Source organism: Leptodactylus fuscus, chromosome 1 (assembly GCF_031893055.1).
Source record: "Leptodactylus fuscus isolate aLepFus1 chromosome 1, aLepFus1.hap2, whole genome shotgun sequence".
Classification (NCBI taxonomy): Eukaryota; Metazoa; Chordata; class Amphibia; order Anura; family Leptodactylidae; genus Leptodactylus; species Leptodactylus fuscus.
The window spans coordinates 288509592-288529136 of NC_134265.1; the positions used below are offsets into that span (position 1 = coordinate 288509592).

Sequence of the window (19545 nt, forward strand, 5' to 3'; positions counted from 1 at the left end):
AAAGTTCACTGTGTTTTCATCCACGGACTTTCTGTTACCATTATATCTACGGGGAAGCCGCCGGCATTTCCGTAGATATAATTGACATGCTGCGATTTTCAAAACCACAGCGTTTTTGGAAATCGCAGTGTGTCCGTGCTGCAATTTCTTTCGCAAAGTGGGGATGAATTTCACATGAATCCCATCCACTTTGCAAGTACTACAAAACGCCACGATTTTTCCACAACGTTTCCATCACAGGCAAATCATGGCGTTTCTGGCCTGTGGGGCCTCGGCCTAAAGGTGCACCAGATGTATCATACAGCATCACATACTAGTGTGTTTTTTAGACTTCCTAAGTTCACACTTTCTGTTATTAAACATGGGCCACTGCTTTTTGTTTTGTTGGCCATTTTAATATGTTACTTTCAGATGTAAAAAAAAAAAAAATTACTGTAGATGTGATGAAATAAGTTTTAAAAAAAAAGACATAATATGTCAGAAATCATTGCTTGCTGTATCATTTGTGGGTGAGTTTCTGTAGTATTGACCTGGACAGTTCATACCTATTCGATATATTCATTTTATGGGATAGTGAAGCAGACTCCTGATACATAAGGTTATCTTTGCTCCTAAACTCGATGGTATTACTGCTATGGTCATGTAAGTCTATGGTCTTGTAAGGCATAAATAAGTTTGTCTGGGGAATTCTGTACAAGCTTCATTAGACTCCAGTCAATGCTTCTAGGGGAATATTGTGCGATAGGAGCCATACTAGCTCTGTGTCAGTATATATGAGCCCTAAAATATTAAAGCTGGATCTCAGCTACCATACACAGTCAGTGCCTGAACTCTTCTATAAGTCTAGTCAAGCTCTTATATTTTAAGTTCGTGCTTAGTGTTCAGCTTTATCATATTTTAATATTAACATAGCAGTAAACCATGGTTTGTGTGCCTGTGTAGGCTAAGAACAGCTGGGTCAGGCTATAGGCACAAGTCTTCATTTATCCTTTTCCGATCCTTTCTCCATTTGTGACAGCTGGATAGAACAGACAAAGATGCTGACATAGACTTCATTGATCTCCATTGAGATGTTGTGGTGCAGTGTACTTGTCCGTCTTTCCTAAGCTGTGTGAACTGCACCAATGTCTGCACATAGAGATCCTTGAGCAGGGATCGGACACTAGGAACTGTGCCAGGGTCTCCAGGAAGTTTCTTTGTAAGTCACTGAGATTTACTTATTGACTGACATGTTCAGTAAAATTACAAATTAAGGCAAACTTTTCTGTCTTTGGTCACACTTCAATATTCAATTCAGTTTCTAAATAAGTTGTAGCTAAACTCTTGTCACTTCCATTATTTCTCTTACTGCATATTTCTATGATATAAGGTCAATAGGTGGGATTCATAAACTCCTCTACGCCAGTTCTCTGCCCAATATATTTATTTTAACTTATGCTAGTTTTCTAGTATAAATCAGTCGCACTTTACGCCTCCCAGGCCCTTTATTAAGACTAGTGTACAAAACATGTTTAACTTTTTACTGAAAAGCATGCTGGGTAATAAACTTACTCTACAATTCAGAAGAGATTTGCAGCTGTATTATACATAAGATATTGGCAACATTACACATACACAGTCCAGTCATATTAATGTGACCACCGCCTACTTTTGACGGCAACGTTAAATAACCAATCGCAGAAGGCACGTGTCATCAGCCGTCTGGTGCACTCATCATTGTGGAAGGCACGATGGATCAATACAAGCATGCATGTATCTTTGCGGACCTTGTTCCCCCCACATGCAAATTGTTTTTCCTCAGGATGATGGCATCTACCAGCAGGACAATGCGACGTGTCATAAAGCTCGCAGTGTACGTGCGTGGTTCCAGGAGCACCAGGATGAGTTTACCGTACTCTCTTGGCCAGCAAATTCCCCGGACTTGAACTCAATCGAGAATCTGTGGGACTACCTCGATCGGGTTGTTTGCGCCAATGATGCTCAACCGCATAACCTAGCACAGCTGGACACGGCACTGGAGTTGGCATGGAATTTGACAGGTGGTCATATTAATGTTACTGGACTGTGTACAATACACTGTCATGACTTTAGAAAGACATAACTATCCAATCGTAGTCACAAATGTACTAGTGTAGACAAGACTTTGCTTCACCAAGTGCAAGTCATTTTACTGTCCTAGCATTTTATATTTACTAGCCAAGTTAAAGTGGATTGTTGGTGACCCTGCAGACACCCAGAACCCCACTTACCCGTCCTTAGGCTGAGGGCAAACATTGAGAAAAAGCTGCATTTTTTTTTTGTTGCAGCATTTTTGCTTTTTGGAGCCAAAGCTAAGAGGCTATACGAAATATAAAAGAAACACTTATATGTTATGCTATACCTCAGATTGTGCTATGTCTATAATAAAATGGTACAAATGGAGTACCTTGAATGACATTTCTTTCCTATGAGTGGTATGTATATAATAAAGAAGATCTGTCGCCGTCATGAAAAATACTCCTTTAGGTTAAGGCCCCTTGAAGCGGGCCACAGCAAAAAAGCACTGCAGGAACAATCAGTAAGAAACTCTGCGGCGATTTATCTTTAGCAAGAGCGTACCATGTCCAAAGGTATAAATTGATGATATTTTCTGGAAAAGATCCTCAGGTTTTGTTGCAGTTTTTTATGTTTTTGAATTAAGGCCAGTAGTGGATTTAAAAAGAGTGGGAAATATAAAAGAAAGAAAAAAAACAATGAAGTTTTTTCCAAAAATGCTGTGTGAAATCACTGACACAAAAAGGAAAAATGCTATTTTTGACATTCTGAAAACACATTTAAAGACGTGAATTTGAATCCATTTCATGTAAACAGTGATCCATTGTAAGCTCCGATCCCCTCTCTCTCTGCTTCTAGGCCAGTGAAGATGCCCACATGACCTCTAACGCCAATCAGTAGTCTCTGGTTACTGGCAAGGAAGCAGCAATGTATTTGAGTGATGTCACCATTCCCTCATCAGTGTCCACTGAGTCCAGTGAGGGAACGGGGGCTGCACTGTACAATGGAGCAGGAGAGATGGGTGATGAGTTTGGACTAATTCCTGGAGAACCCTTCCAAGGCTAAAATTAAGGGAAAAATAATTTCAAGATGAAAGGAACATTTGTAACATAAAGAACTCATATTGTTATATTCACAGACAACTGAATAGACTGATGGCAAAAAGAGTCTTCACTTGCTTCTATGGCATTTTCCCTCCGCTGACTTTATTAGGGTAACATTAATATCAGTTTTTGTGTATTGAAATCAATAGAACAATATGCCCATGCACATGGTCATATCAATGGTATCTGTGTAAATAACATCATTTCCTAAAACTAACCATACACATTAGATATGTATTGGCTCAGCCTGATGAGTTTGATGGGGTCAACTAAATATCTATCTTGGATGAAATCTTCCAGTCTCTGACATCAGATATTGGAGGAGATAAAGAGCGGGCAGTTGGATTGCAACTGCCTGATCACTTTTATTCTTTGGGGTGCATGTCGGGTTCTTCTGTCCGCTTGAGAAGTCGGACATCTTCACTTGCAGACAGGGAAGGACGGGCACGGAGTGCAAAAGAACGCACCCGATGCCCATTCAAGTGAATGACAGGTGTCACGGACACAGCTAGTGTCCCCTCCTAATGTCCGTGACAGATTTTGAGCGGACACTAGGAGCGGACACTACCTGTCGGAACCAACGGTAGTGTGAACGCTCCCTTACTTAGATAATGCTTCTGGTTGCAGGTTTTCCCCTTTTCCATTTGAGAGCCCATACTTATGGGGAAAATAGGGCAGGATAACTGTTGGTAGATTAAGGGTTCATTCACACGGAGGAAGTTGGTGCTGATTCTGGCGCGGAATCTCAGATAATGGATAAATGGTGAGAGCACCAACATCAGGTATTTTATTTACCCACAATATGCATGCCAGTGCTGAATCTATTGATAAAGCCTCAATAGAAAGCCAAAAATGTACGTTATAAAAGAATGAAGAGCTGAAAGAGGTGAGAAATAGTTTACAGTATATCTACTGATATCAGAGAGTTTTTCACTGCAGTGCTATTCAATTATTTCTATGCAGAGAATATTTGTAATTTAATTTTTGGTATCAGACACGATGCAATTTATATGCCGTTTGTGTGTATTGAATACAATAGATTTTAATCTAACTTGGAAAATTGCATCTCATAATAGATACCCTTGAGCATAACATTGGCTTCTTCTAATTTGGTTCGTGACAAACTGGTTTCATATTGGGATAACATATGTTCAATCTGTACAGACGTTTGTATATCTTTTCCAGTTTACAGTCATTATTTTATGCTTCATGTGATGAAAGTTTTATAGATTCAGTGTAATAAGAATGTATACTGATGCCTGGTTGTTTTTTTCCATTGCAGTCTGCTCCCAGTTTTCAAGAGGAGTCTTTGCTATTTTTGGATTTTATGATAAGAAGTCTGTAAATACTATCACATCATTTTGCGGAACTCTTCATGTCTCCTTCATAACCCCAAGCTTTCCAACAGATGGTACTCATCCATTTGTTATTCAAATGAGGCCGGACCTCAAAGGAGCACTTCTTAGTTTGATTGAATACTATCAATGGGATAAATTTGCATATCTTTATGACAGTGATAGAGGTAAGTTTTAATCTGTTTATTGCTAAATGTAAAAAATACCTACTGCAAGGAAATAACTCATGAATATGATAAACCAGAACTCAGTTACAGGAGAGATAATAATAATAATAATAATAATAATAATAATAAGTATTATTATTATTATTATTATTTGTATATCTCCAACATATTCCACAGCACTGTACAATTTGCAGGGTTCAAGTACAGACAGAAAATATACATTACAAAGGAATAGTCATGTCACACAAAGGGCCCTGCTCGCAAGAGCTTACAATCTATGAGGTAGAGGGTGTAACACAAGAGGTAGCAGGGGCGGTATCAGAGGTAGTATTGCTTATACAATGGTCAGACAATTTTGTAATAGAGGTTACTGTCATTACACAAACATAAAACTGTATGAGCCGTCACCAGTCGTGTCCTTTAATGTGCAGATGGTACCTGGACATATAAAATTAGCCTGATATGGCATCATATCGTGTGGGGTAATGTTGGAGTCGGAAAAGAGGGTTTGTTTCAGGGATTCTAATTACAGTACAGAAGGGTTTACATTAGGAATTGTGATAGGCCTGTCTGACAAGATGTGTCTTTAGTTTGCACTTGAAGCTGTAGAAATTGGGAGTTAATCTGATTGTCCGGGGTAGAATATTCCAGAGAAGTGGTACAACTCGGGAGAAGTCTTGTATACGAGCGTGGGAAGTTCTGATAGTAGAGGATGTAAGTGTTAGGTCATTCAGTGAACAAAGAGCACGGGTTTGGCGATAGACAGAGATGAGGGAGGAGATGTAGGGAGGTACAGCATTATGGACAGCCTTGTGGATGAGGGTGATAAGTTTATATTGTATTCTATAATGAATAGGAAGCACTACGTTTGGCCTAAGTATTAAAGAGTCTAACGTATAAGGGAACAACTCGTACAGTGGGATAAAGGGTGCTGTCCACAAAGGGCTACAATTTATTTGGGAATGGGGATAGAAACATATTTTGTGAAATATGTTATCATAAGTATCAGAATGATATTCCTGACAATGATGATGAATGTTTTTACCACATAATGTCTATTGTGGGTAACAATAGTTTTTAAAAATAAAATCACAAATGAAGACTCTTGTCTGCTAAAAAATTGATTTGTTGTATTGGAATGTTTCATCCTTTGGTTGGCCAAAAATAAAGCTTTATGGAATGATCAGCTGAATTTGGCAGATCATATGCTGTTTTGCTCAGATTCACTACATTTTTTCAAACTGCCCCACCAACTGGAGTTTTGTTGTTCATTTTGATGGTGCAGAAAACGCCACACACAGAAAAGCAGTGCAGAAAAGCCACACACAGAAAAGCAGTGCAGAAAAGCCACACACAGCTTTTTTAGTTGCAAATTTGGCTGCATTTTTTGAACCAAAGCCAGGATTGGATTGTGCAGAAGGTAGAAGTATAAGAGATTTTTATATATTCCTCATTCCTTTTATAGGCATTCTTGGCTTTGGCTCAAAAAATGCAGCAAAATTTGCAACAGAAAAGCTGTATTTCCGCAATGTGGGGCCTCGGCCTAATACAAATTATCACTGACATAGATTACCACCTAGAACTATATTGGGCTCAGTACAGTTCCAAAATACACATAGCAGCTTAAATGTTTTAATAACAGAAATCTGGAAATGCAATATCTCATTCTGTTTATGAGCCTTAAGGAAGATCTCTCACCTCTCTTGATACAGTGATGTGGGAAAGTATTTGCTCCTTTACAGATTTATTTTGTTTTTGAACATTTATCTCACTTCAATGTTTCAGATTATCAAATAAATTTGAATATAGGACAAAAGTAACTGGATAAAATGCAAAAAGCACGATGATGATTCACTTTATTAAGGGGAAAAAAATCTATTCCAAACAACCTGGCCCTATGTAAAAAAAAAATAAATTATATATATATATATATATATATATATATATATATATTGCCCCCCTATAGATTAACTGTGATTAACCACATTTTTTTTTAGAAAGCTGAGTTCAATTTCACTAACCTCACCCAAGCCTTATAGCTGCCACACCTGTATGTGCTGGTATCTGCCCTGGTGCCAGAGATATTGGTGCTGTTAGTTTTTGGTACCAATATCCCTCCGTCAAAAGGTTAGTGCCTTACAGCTAGGGAAGAGTACTGTCAAGGGTATGTTTCTCACAGCCCAGTGATGATGCTGAGCTGTACTACTTGTCCTTCTGACAGTGGAGGGTTATCAGTGTTGAAACTAACTCCAGTGATAACCCTGGCACTGGGGTGCATACCGGCAAAGCTCACATTACACTGAATTCAGCAGACTGCCTACAAGGGTGGCACAACCAGTTATTGGGTTTAGGCGGCAATTACTTTTTCACATAGGGCCAGGTTGGATTTAGATTTCAGCTTTTTTCCCTTAATAAATGAAATCATAATTTAATCATCAAATGAAAAACTGCATTTTGTATTCAACTCAGATTATCATAGTCTGATAAACTCAAAAATGTAAGTACAAAAAAAGAAGGAAAAAAACAGAAAAATCTGTAAGAGGGCAAATACTTTATCATACCACTGTATGTCTATTTTACCAAATAGGTTTATCAAGAAATAGCAATTCTGGTGCTTCTGTTCTTCTAACTGTATTATAACAATACTAGACAGTGTAGGAACATTCCATTGTAAAAAGGAGAATGGTAAACCAGTTGTCAATTTATTCACAAATATTGAGGAGGAATAACAGATGAACAGCACAGTGCATGTCAGACAAGTCTTGTTTAAGGTCATAGCCAATAAGCAGCATGGTGGTTCAGTGGTTAGTGCTGCAGCCTTGCTGTGCTGGAATCCTGAGTTCAAATCCTGCAAAGGACATCTGTTAGGAGTTTGTATGTTCTCCCTGTGTTTATGTGGGGTTCATCCAACACTTTGAAGCCATATTAATAGGGGTAAAAAGTCAATGGCAGAGCTTTTACTATTGTGGTTACAACTAGACACTGGCATTAACATGGCACAACTCGGCACATCTAGTTTGGGCTAAAATTACTTGTCTAATTTTACACTGTGTAACTAATAGTAAATCTGGGCCACTGTCTTTTCATTGTAGAGATATGTCTATCTATCTATCTATCTATATATATATATATATATATATATATATATATATATATATATATGCTTTAACTTGGAGCCTGACTTGTGGCATGGTATACAGCTAACCTTTGTTAAAGAGGACCTTTCAACTCCAGTTTGTAGTTCTGTTAATAAATCCAGAGCCATTTATTCTGATATAATTGATTTTTTTTTCTCTATCCCCCATTGTTCCGGAGCAATCAATGTTGTTAGTTTTGGTGCCTGATATTCGGGTTAGTCTCTGTACTGTCAGGAGGGCGGTGTCAGGCAGGAGCAGACAAGGGGTGTAATTCTGAGTTCTGACACTGACTGCCTCTTATTGGATCTCAGAATCAATCCCCCTGCCTGACACCTCCCTTCTGACATTACAGAGCTTAAATAGCACATTGGGCACCAAATCTAACTGCACATGTTGCTTGCTAATGGTGGAGGGCTAGAGATAAAATTCCAACTGCCCTGGATTCTGTAGAACAGCAAATGCTAAGCACTTGAAGTGGTGGCAGTGGTGAAAGTTCCTTTTTAAACCCTAGTATTTTAATGAATCATATACAGAAAAAAGCAATTCTGTAATACTGATATCAAGAAATGTACAGATAATTAAACCTCATACATGTGGCTGTATTACTGATCAATGTTGTACATGTCTATAAGTACTGCATCTAGATAAGGGCATGTCAACATTAGCAACTCAGCAAACCACCACATGGTAAAAGAGGGAGCCCAAGCACCTCTGTATGGGGGACTCCACGTGGTGCTTTACACCCTCCTGCATGTAACAGGTAGGACTATGTCACCGGATATGCCAGCACAATATGTATTAGGAAATAATGCAGTTCTTTATATAATTCATTCATGTAGGTTCAACGAAGGTGAACTTATAATTTGGAAACGCACGTGTTATATTAAACTGCCATGCAGTAATTTTATATATTGCCTGAAAATACGAGGGTGAATAATGGTCATGTAGAAGGTGAAGGGGAAATTCTCCCTGTGTAATCTTGGAATAGCAATCAATCAGCCGCAAATACAATAGTAAGAGAATAACTCAGCGGAAGCCATCATGGAAATGAAGTGCAATATTCTCTGCAATGTATTTGTTTATTCACAGATGTCAGTCTCTACATGATCAGTCAAGATGGTAAAATGAAATGTCTCGACATTAATGGAATGCACTTTCTAAAAGGTTACATTTAATAGATTTATTTCAGCTTTCAGCTTCCATATTACATAAATGGATTAACTATTTATCTCCTGTACTTAAGACCTGACACTCCTGAAAATAGGTACTGTGTGATGAATCCATTACAGTGTAAGAGAAATGGTTGTAGCATTTTTCTATTTGATGTCATATTGAAATATAGACTTTATGAAAGAAGTACAGGTTTAATAAAAATATGTAAAGAATGGTCGTATTCGACCTGGAAGACATGTAAACATCACAGAGGTGTATCTGCCTCAAAATCCTGACCAAAAAGACGGCTCCCATTGAACTCAATGGGAGCTGGACAGTTCTTTTTTCTGGGAGCTGTTTGATCTGGCTGGAAAAAGAAGCGACATGCTCATTCCTTCAGGCGGATTCACCTCAGTACATCCACCTGAAGACACTCCCTCCTGTCTAGACCGTCATTTGGGCCTAATCTGGAGCGGAGTGCACAACTGAATGCCAGTGCACTGCACCAGCATCTAGTCGCAGCTACTCATATTTTGGACCGGAACCTGACGCGGCCTCCACCTCAGGTTCTGGTCAAAAAAAAAAAACCATGTGAACTTACCCAAAGGGATTCTATCATTAAAAAACATGTTTTAAACTAAAGGCACGTAGGAATAGCCTTTAGAAAGGCTATTCATCTCTTACCTTTATTTTGAAGGCTTGCACCGCAATTTTTGAATTTTTCTTCTTTTCTTCATTAAGGTGATTGCGCTCAGAGCACAGCGTTGTCTGTTGCCTCTGTCTTCTGCTCAGTCGGCCATTCTTCTCCTCTTTACTCTCCTTCTTATTGAAGTCCACCGCAAAAGGGCTGATTTAAAGAGGACCTTTCATCAGATCGGGCACAGGCAGTTTTATATACTGCTGGAAAGCTGACAGTGCGCTGAATTCAGCGCACTGTCGGCTTTCCCGATCTGTGCCCGGGGTAAAGCGCTATCGGTCTTGGGACCGTAGCGCTTTAGTGTCAGAAGGGCGTTTCTGGCAGCCAGGGGCACCCTTCTGCCCAGCAGCGCCTATCGCGCTGTACAGTGTGAGCGGGGAGGAACGCCCCTTCCCCTCCTGATAATACTCGTCTATGGACGAGCTGTGTGAGCAGAGGGAGGGGGCGTTCCTCCCTGCTCACACTGTACAGCGCGATAGGCGCTGCTGGGCAGAAGGGCGTCCCTGGCTAACTGTCAGAAACGCTACGGTACCGGGACTGATAGCACTTTACACCGGGCACAGATCGGGAAAGCCAATAGTGCGCTGAATTCAGCGCACTGTCAGCTTTCCAGCAGTATATAAAACTGCCTGTGCCCGATCTGATGAAACGTCCTCTTTAAGAGCCGACTACGCATATCCGTCTGCCATTTTGAGGTGGTCTCGTATAAAAAATAAATAATCAAATAAATAAATAAAAACAGACAGCAACAGGTCTGTTAAAATATTTGCAAATGTATGCGAAGGAAAGAGCCTCTGTTTGCATAGGGCTTCTGTAAAACAAAAAACTGCATCCATCAACTTGTGTCTTTTGCTTTTTGCTTCCATTTGCATTTGTTTTTAGCAGATCCCACTAAATGGATGCAAAAAAAAAGCGGTGTGAATGTAGCTGTATCCTTTGACCCCACATAAGGAGTCTTTGCAGACTATATGATGAACATGTAGGCATGTGTATATCAATTTTGCCTTTTTAAGGAAACATATTAATTCACAGAAGAATGCTTCTGTTGAAGGAAACTATATGGCATGTCATATATTATATGAAAAACGAGACATTATGGGCCCATAGCAGATATTGGAGCTGCAATACAGATTCAACACTGACCCCCTATTTTTTTGTATTGGTTGTACTCCAATATGAAATGTCTGAGGTGAACTATAGAAAGGTGCCCCCCACCATCTTTAGTTGTGTGAATGGGCCCCTTTAATTAGGACATGCCTCCCCATTGGCAGATCAAAAAATCTCCTTATTTTCCCCCACATAATATGAAACCCTTTTTTTTGGCCCTCACATGATACAGGACCCCCATTCAAAGAACTGTAGTTTTTGCAGCTGTGTGTCTGGACCATAGTCACATAATATGGAACAGCTTCCATTTACTTCAATGTATGGGTGAGTGAAAAGAACAGATGACACACTGATACCAATGCTAGTTTCACTGATCCGTACACTGAGCACAGTCATGTGGAGGAGGCCTTACTAAATTGAAACACTAAATGGAACATTGGACTTAGTAAATTCCTCCTGTAATCTTAAGGGGATGCAGCTATGCTCACCACATAGCTTTCCAGACTATTGCAATGCAGATATGTCAGTCTTTATATCCAGCTCTGAGACTGGATTAAGTACAGTGTCATAGAGTTTTATACGTATTATCTTCTGACCAGAGAATAATAAATTTACCTTAATTCTCTGGAGGAGGCTTCACTAAGGATTTAGTGATTTTTTTGAGCCAAGTTAAAGGTAGAATATTCTTATATGTATGGTCTTTAAAAAAAATCACATATAGTAAAATACTGTAAATGTGCATCTATGTACTAACTAAACCACTATTAGGTGAAAATGCAGCAAATATGGAGTTGCCATTATCACATACTGTATTTGATGCTTTACCAATTGCAATTTTGGAAGACTTTACCCTTTTTTAATATTGTAGCCAGATGTTACTATAAAGTCCATAATAAAATATTGGAATATTGACATATCCCCAGTGGAGACAGTTGCATTTCTTTTTTACAGCATGCAGGTTGTTTTTATTTTTTTTTATTTTTATTTTTTTTCACATATATTTCAAAATTGCTAAATTTAAATTAAAGCTGCATGAAGAACAAATAATTGTAGCTTGTATTCACACACTACAGATGTGTTGCTGAAATTTCTGTGACCGGCCCATTCATATCAAAGGACTTTGGAGAAATACTGCAGATTTGCTTGGTGCCATAAGAAAAAAAATTGAGACCCGAACCCCACATTGTAAAAATGCTGTGTTTTATGGTACCTGCAAAGTGGATGTTATTCTATTTAATTCCTTCCACAAATTTCAGGAAAGAACCTGCAGAGGAAAAGCTGAAATGTCAAAAACGTCCGCAGTAATTTAATTATACCTATGGAAATGTTGTTTTTTACCATATAGGTATAATAGGGGCAGAAAATCTAAATGGAAAGACTGCAGACTTTGAGAGCCTTCACACGGAGTTTACGCTCCGGTCATTCTGAACGTAAACTTGTTCAGAATGAGCGGCGTTAAAACAGATCCCATTGATTTCTATGGGTGCCGGCATACGCACGCTACCCATTGAAATCAAAGGGAGGCTTTTTTACCTATTGCTTTCAATGTGATACGCGCCTATGCCATAAAAAAGCCTCCCTTTGATTTCAATGGGTAGCGTGCGTATGCCGGCACCCATAGAAATCAATGGGATCTGTTTTAATGCCGCTCATTCTGAACAAGTTTACGTTCAGAATGACCGGAGCGTAAACTCCGTGTGAAGGCTCCCTTTCTTTGAAAAATGCTGCAGAAAAAGGCTTCTCGATCGCTGTGGTTATAGCGCTCAAATAGGCACTGTATACAGCACTATGAGCGCTGCCATTTTGCGGCTCTCCTCTGACCCGGCGGTCACGTGATCCACTGGGATCAGTGTCTTCTAAGAGTTGCTATATATAAGGACCGGGACAGAGGACCGCGCTTCACCAATCTGAAAAATAACCACTTTATTAAAGTCTTGCTTTTTATTCTAACAGTTGCTGGGTCCTACAGGACCAAGATCAGATCTATAAGCTATATACTACCGTGCAGGAGGCTGTATTCCTCCTGCAGCTGTGTAAGACACTGACCTGGATTGGTGACGGCTGGGTGCAAGTCCAGGAACGTGGGCGGAAACTGATAGGGAAACTTTCCCTATAAGAACCCCTGACTGAACCTGCCTAACGTCAGAGTAACGTCCTTACAAGGATGCCCCTCACTGGAACCTAAATAGAGTCCCTATAGTTACCCTACAGTGGGCTGAGATGTAAACAGAGAATTGCTAGTAGGGGCAGGTAACAGAGAACAATAGCTGTTCAGGGTTCAAGTTAGTCGAATGGTAGATATAGGTAAGCAGTAGAATACTGAAACAAACAAGGGAACTAAACAGGCAGGGAAAACAAAGATTAAGTGCTGTAGCAAGTGTAAAAGTGAAGTATACAGAACCTGGAAATAACAAGCTACATAGAACCTATAGCAGGCAAATGAAGATGGGTGAGTGGAGTTAAATAGGAACAGAGATACAACCCCATCCATCACAGATGGGAATGACTGGCCAGACAGCCTGCCAGTCAAACCGACACCAAGGAGGCAACTTAACCCCTTAGTGTACTAAATACAGCCAGAGGAGTCACTGACACGCCTCCGGGGCATGCGCCGCATAGCAGGAATGCCACGGCGTCCCCGAATCCTGACAAGCTGGGGCTAAATGTACCAGCGCCAGTCACAGGGAAAATCTGCATCCCACCAAAGAAAAAAGTGATCAGATGTCCCCAAAGGTTTCTTATGACCTTATGGGGACACAATGTAAATAAATAAATAATAGAAAAGTTAAAACAAATGTAAATAAAATTATTTTAAAAAAATAAATAAAATACGCCAATAAAACGCCATAATTAAAGGTTATAGCCCCAACCCCGATTTCACGATACAAAATAAAAATTACTGTAACGGAGAGGAAAAAGTATTTTGTAAAGTTTTTTAGTAGCACTTTGTGTTATTAAATAATAAAAAAATGGTTTCCTTCCTATTTTGTTTATATTTTCCTGGATATAAAAAAAAATAATAAAACACGTGCAACAATAAAAACAACATAAAAATAAAGCCATATGTGTCACCAAAAAAAGACGCAGAAATTAGTTGAATAATCTAAATGATAAAATTGTTACAGCACATACAAAAAAACTGAAAATGTGTCTGGTTCTGGACTACAAATTGTCCCGGTACTGAAGTGGTTAAGAGCATTCCCACATTGCAGGAAAAAAAATATGTTCTTTTAGCTGTGATTCACTATGTGTGGCCAGATTCACATTTTGGTCAAGAATATTGATAGCACATATCAATTCAAAGCCATTAGTAAATCTAGATATACTTAATTTTTTGGGTGATTTTGGGGTTTGTGCCATTGTTTTCAAAATGCAGTATATCTCTCAGTGTGAGCTCTCATAGTCATCAGATAACATGGCTCATACATGTACTGTTCCCCTCTTCTCGTCCATCCTTTGTCTCTGGAGGGATGGTGTTTCAAAAGCTGGGCATCAGATCCTGTAGTGTCAGCAGCAGATTGCTTAGTGTGTGAAGACAGTAGCAGATAAACTGCACCAGATTTATCAGTGTCTGATGCTGTTTGAGAAATCTAAGTATTGTTAGACTGCCTAGTACAGTGGTTCTTAACCTTGTTTGAGGTACCGAACCCACCAGTTTCATATGCACAATCACCGAACCCTACTTTAGTGATAAATCAAATATGATTTATTTCCAAATTCAAGACATAGGTATATGTTTTTTTTTACTGGTACACAAAATGAACCGTGCATATGGCCTAGAGTTCGATCGAACCCTGGTTAAGAACTACTGGTCCACTTTTTAGTTTTCTTTAAAAGTCTTGCCACACAGTGTTGCAACTTAGGCAATGCGTCTTCTCAGATAGGTGACACCTGTCCTCATAAGCCGCTTTCCTTTTGATCAGGTCGTAAAAGTGTCTAAAGCACTTGATAAACATAGCGCACAGCATATTAGACAGTGTTTTTGCACAAATTGTGCCAGAATTCTAGCATATTTTTCTTCATAAATCTCCCCCAATATGTTATTACTGAAACTTTGTAATACATAGATATGCAGGCAACAGGGAGACAGAGGCAGAGGCCGTGAGAGGGGAATGGGAGTAATGGTAACAGTAGTCAATTACATTGTAATCCTGTCTATAGCAAGCCCTAGTAGCATCTAAACAAAGGTGCTTTACAGAACTGGGCCAGATAATAAAAATAAATAATAATTAGATTTTGTGGTGAGCATTCGGACACATATATTGTAAGTACTTTAATACATTTTCATAAGCTTGGATAACCCATTTAAAGAGATAGAGCCTTACATAAAATAATGAATGAAGTCAAAGCATTACACATTACACATAGACAAATGTAAACATCTGTAATTTATCTCAAGAGTAAAGTCATTTAGATGATTATAAATGCAGTGCATTTCCAGTAACAGGTCTAATGTCATTTATCATACATAACGCGGTATAGCAGCTTTGCCTATTATTTCTGTAGTTAAAGATTTATGTCTAAATATAGTTGCATTACTTCATAATGAAGGCCATGCTTTCGTCAGCAGATGACTAATACACTAGAGCACAAGGGTCACACCAAAAGATTACAAATCACTGTAAGGTTTGATGAATTGGCAAATTAGTGCAGCAATTTACTTTCTAGTATCTAGATGTTGTACATATGGGAAATTGTTCATCTTTTGCCCTTGCTGACTACAGTGATACTGGAATATTTCAGAAACAAATACTGAAATAACTGGAATCCTAGGATTTTTCTATTATACTTTAGTATTCAGGAGCTTTTTGTATTGCACAAGCATTAATAAATACACATTAAATAGTGTGTAGAACAGTAAAAATTTTAGGCTGAGGCCACATGTTGTGGAACATAATCAGGGCAAGTCATACCCCCAAAATTATGAATAATAATAATAATAATAATAATAATAATAATAATAATATAGAACACTATTAGGGTGCATGCACACTACGTAACGCCGGGCGTGTATGAGAGCCGTACACGCCGGCATTACAGCAGACTGCCGAACACTTCCCATTCACTTCAATGGGAGCGCTCGTAACAGCGGCGTTTACGAGCGCTCCCATTGAAGTGAATGGGAAGTGTTCGGCAGCCCTGCTGTAACGTCGGCGTGTACGGCTCTCATACGCGCCCGGCGTTACGTAGTGTGCATGCACCCTTAGAGATGAGCGAACACTAAAATGTCCGAGGTTCGAAATCCGATTCGAACAGCCGCACACTGTTCGACTGTTCGATCGGATTTCGAACCCCATTATAGTCTATGGGGGGAAATGCTCGTTTCAGGGGAACGCAAAATTCGATAAAATTATACTTACCAAGTCCACGAGTGACGGTTGGCTGGATTCTCCTTGAAGTCTTCTCCCGGCGCAGCGTCCCCGCGTCTTCTTCCGGCTGGAATTCACTCTGCCTAGGCATCGGGGCCTAGGCAGAGCCGACTGCGCATGCGAGGGCATGCCCGTGCATGCGCAGTCGGCTCTGCCTAGGCCGACTGCGGAATAGAGGCTGAATTCAGATTCAAATGGGCTACTTGGCTTAAAGTTGGAAACCATTATTATAGGCCATTAATTTTAGGGCTTAGAGACTCAGGAATGACTCTTTTCGCAGTGGTTTTTTTTTTCATATCAATGACAAAATTTTTCCTGCTGTTTTCACAAGAAAATATGCAGTGAAAATGCAGTGCAAACCTATAGGCCCAGATTTACTATTGTAGTGCAACTAAGCTCATCTTTGTGGCATCTAATTTGGGCTAAAAATTTTTAACTTGCTAGACAATTCGGTTTGGCTTCCTAGAAAAAAAGGGTGACTTAAGTACACTGACATGAGCCAAAATTGTGTTGTAAAATTCTGGCTCGAAGTAGGCCAACTAACAGTGGTATAAACTTAGACCGGACTTTAGGTCAGATTTATCATCCAGCCTCAGTCACTGTGATAAATAGAGTGCATTTTCAGAGTACTTGTCTAAGGTCCAGTTTAAATCTGCGAATGGTTTTCTATTTGGGGAGTCCTCTTGGGGACCCCCCGAACGGAAACCTAATTAATAATAAAAAGCAGTTACCTTGGGAAACTAGCGGATCCCATAGACTATAATGGGGTCTGTGTGGTTTCCGTTCGCTTTTCACACGAAAAATGCAGAGAGAGAAGTGCTGCTTGCAGGACTTTTCTCTCCACATTTATTTATGTGGAGAGGGGAATGGAATGGCCCGAATGCAGATGTGAACCGGGCCTAAGTTTACACTGTACATCTCTTAGTAAATTTGGACCATGGTATATGAAAGTTCCTATGATGGTACTGACTAAGTTCCAGCTATTAAAGAGTATTTAGGGTAAAGGTTCCTGAGAAAAATATACAAAATTGCTCAACTGAAGAAGGAAGAAATCTCTCTATAGAACATCTAAGAGGTATCATTATCGTTCTTCTTACTTGAATGCCAGAGAGGAATCTGTTACTATATGTTATGTCATAAACTGAATAAAATGCCCAAGGAAAATGGGAGTCTGGGGATTTTTTCCATCTCATTTATTTGATGGTGAAGTTTTTGCAGTTTCTCTCTCTCTAAGGTTATGAAATTTATTGTAGCTCTTTGAAAGTAGAAGGTTTTGGGAGATGAACATTATGTTCATGATAAGAGACAGACAATGACATTTTGTATGAGACAAGGGATTAAGTTTGTACCAGCCTTCATGATAAATGATCATTTTACAAAGTGAGATTTCATCCTATTCCTGAGAGCTACAGATTACATGCTTAGGGCACATTCACACTAGCATCTTTTAAGTCTGTATGTTTTTATGTTCTTTAGAGATTGCGCAGCTAATGTTTTGGGAAGGATTTTACTACTTTTTATTTTTTACATTGGGGTCAGTGAAGTATGGATTTGTCTGTATTAGAAAAGCAATGTATACAGCACATAAAAATGTTTCAGACTCTATGCTATCGTGAATTCGCCCTTATACTATGCTGGAGAAATCCATGTTTTTAAGATCTGCTGTTGCTACGATTGATAATAATAACAGCTCATGCATGAAGATCTGTTACAGCTCTAACTCCATAGACTTCATTAGGGCTCAGCTGAATTTCCATATACTTCTGATTTAATACAGAGGCACACAGATATTTATTTGGATCAGATTCCATTTGTGCCATGTACCATCTTCCATCAAAGTTGTCCTGCTCGAGACGGATTGCTGGACCATGTGGACAAGTGCTTATTTCACCAATGTTTCAAAACTTTAAGAGCCAGGGGTGGAATAGGATTTCCTCCTGATCTCCTCCGAATGACTAAAAAATCTACTTTTTCAAATTACCTTAAGGAAGTGTCCAGTTCAAAGCTCAGCTATGACTTGGGTTATTTCACTGGAGTTCTGTCTTCCTAACTACATCAGGGAAGACAGGCTTGCACATTCCAGTGAGCGCCCTCTATTGGTTTGCAACACTGAGGTAGCAGCAGCTGACTTCCTAACTACATCATGGAAGACAGATTTGCATATTCTTCCTATTGTGTAAGTCAGTAATTCCCAGTAGAGAATGATATTTAGTCATCTTAGGTGTTGTTGATAAGCTGTTTTTGCTCAGCTCCATTAGGGAAGAGTTCTGCTCGGTGGCTAGAGTTTATCTAGAGAGCCGACTTAGGCTGAGGCCCCACGTTGCGGAAACACCGTTTTTTTTTGTTGCAGATTTTGCTGCTGTATTTTGAACCAAAACCAGGAGTGGATTTAAGAGAAGGAAGAAGTAAAAGCACTTCCTATACATTTCCCATTCTTTTTCAATCCACTCTTGACTTTGGCTCAAAAAAACACAGCAAAATCTGCAACAGAAAAAGCTGCGTTTCTGCAACATGGGTACTCATCCTAAAAGTCAGAAGTGATCTGAGATGATCCTGTAATATCATTGAGTTCGAGCGCTGCTCTCCCTCCTCAGATTGGTCGCTGTATATAGCACAAGCCTATCACAGACTCATCAGGAAGTCATTGCATGGAGACATAATTTTCCTTACAGTAAGGGAAACATTATTATAACTTATTAAACCACTTGTGAGAAAACGTATATTGAAGCAAATGAAGCTAAGTAAGGAGAGTCTGAAGGACCACTTTAGTCTAATAGTTTCCTCCCTGGTGTACAGGATTTGTAAGGTTTAAGTACATGATGACATGATGTGACAGTATTCAGCAGTTTCTACAAATTCATTCCCAAACTTCCAGACTGTAAAATATGGCACGTACAGATAAACAAGATGTATTTTTAGTAAGACAACAAAGACTAATTTCCATATAGAGCGCAGTAAATAGCAGCCTGTGTGTAAATTATTTAGAAGGTATCTTAATTATAAGAGCTAAGAATAGTCTGCAATCTTAATTTACAAGATGCCTGAAAACCTTCATCTGTTTATATGGATGATTTAAAAATAAAATTCTGCATTGGATTATTGGGGTATTGGTGACCTCACGTAGATCTCTTTCCTGTATCTGTGACTTAAAGTGGCCATCCAGACCATTAATCATCTTGATCTAACTAATATTCACCTGATTCCTGCTATTCCTGTTTCATGGCTTCCTAGGTCCTCCAGTGGCCTTCAGTGATGACATTTCAACATGGACCTTTCCAATCACTGGCTGCAGCAGACACCACATAAGTCACCATTGTGAATAGTGATGACAATGTCTGTAAGATGCTGCTGAGGATGTTGGCACTATATAAGCAAGAAAAACAAATATTGCCCAGAGCAGTCATGTGTCTGTGTCCAAATGTCA

At 39.3% G+C, this 19545-nt stretch overlaps 1 protein-coding gene across 6 annotated transcripts in view; it reads left to right on the forward strand.

The window, feature by feature from the left end:
• The window catches only part of GRIA2 (glutamate ionotropic receptor AMPA type subunit 2), a 145611-nt gene that overhangs the window by 48768 nt on the left and 77298 nt on the right, over positions 1 to 19545 (forward strand). For all 6 annotated transcript variants that reach the window (XR_012717541.1, XM_075288166.1, XM_075288149.1 and 3 more), the window contains exon 3: positions 4420 to 4659. Coding sequence is in view for 5 of the 6 variants with exons in the window: in XM_075288166.1 (XP_075144267.1) it covers positions 4420 to 4659 (240 nt within the window). In the remaining variant the exon portion in view is untranslated. The remainder of the gene's footprint in view (positions 1 to 4419; positions 4660 to 19545) is intronic.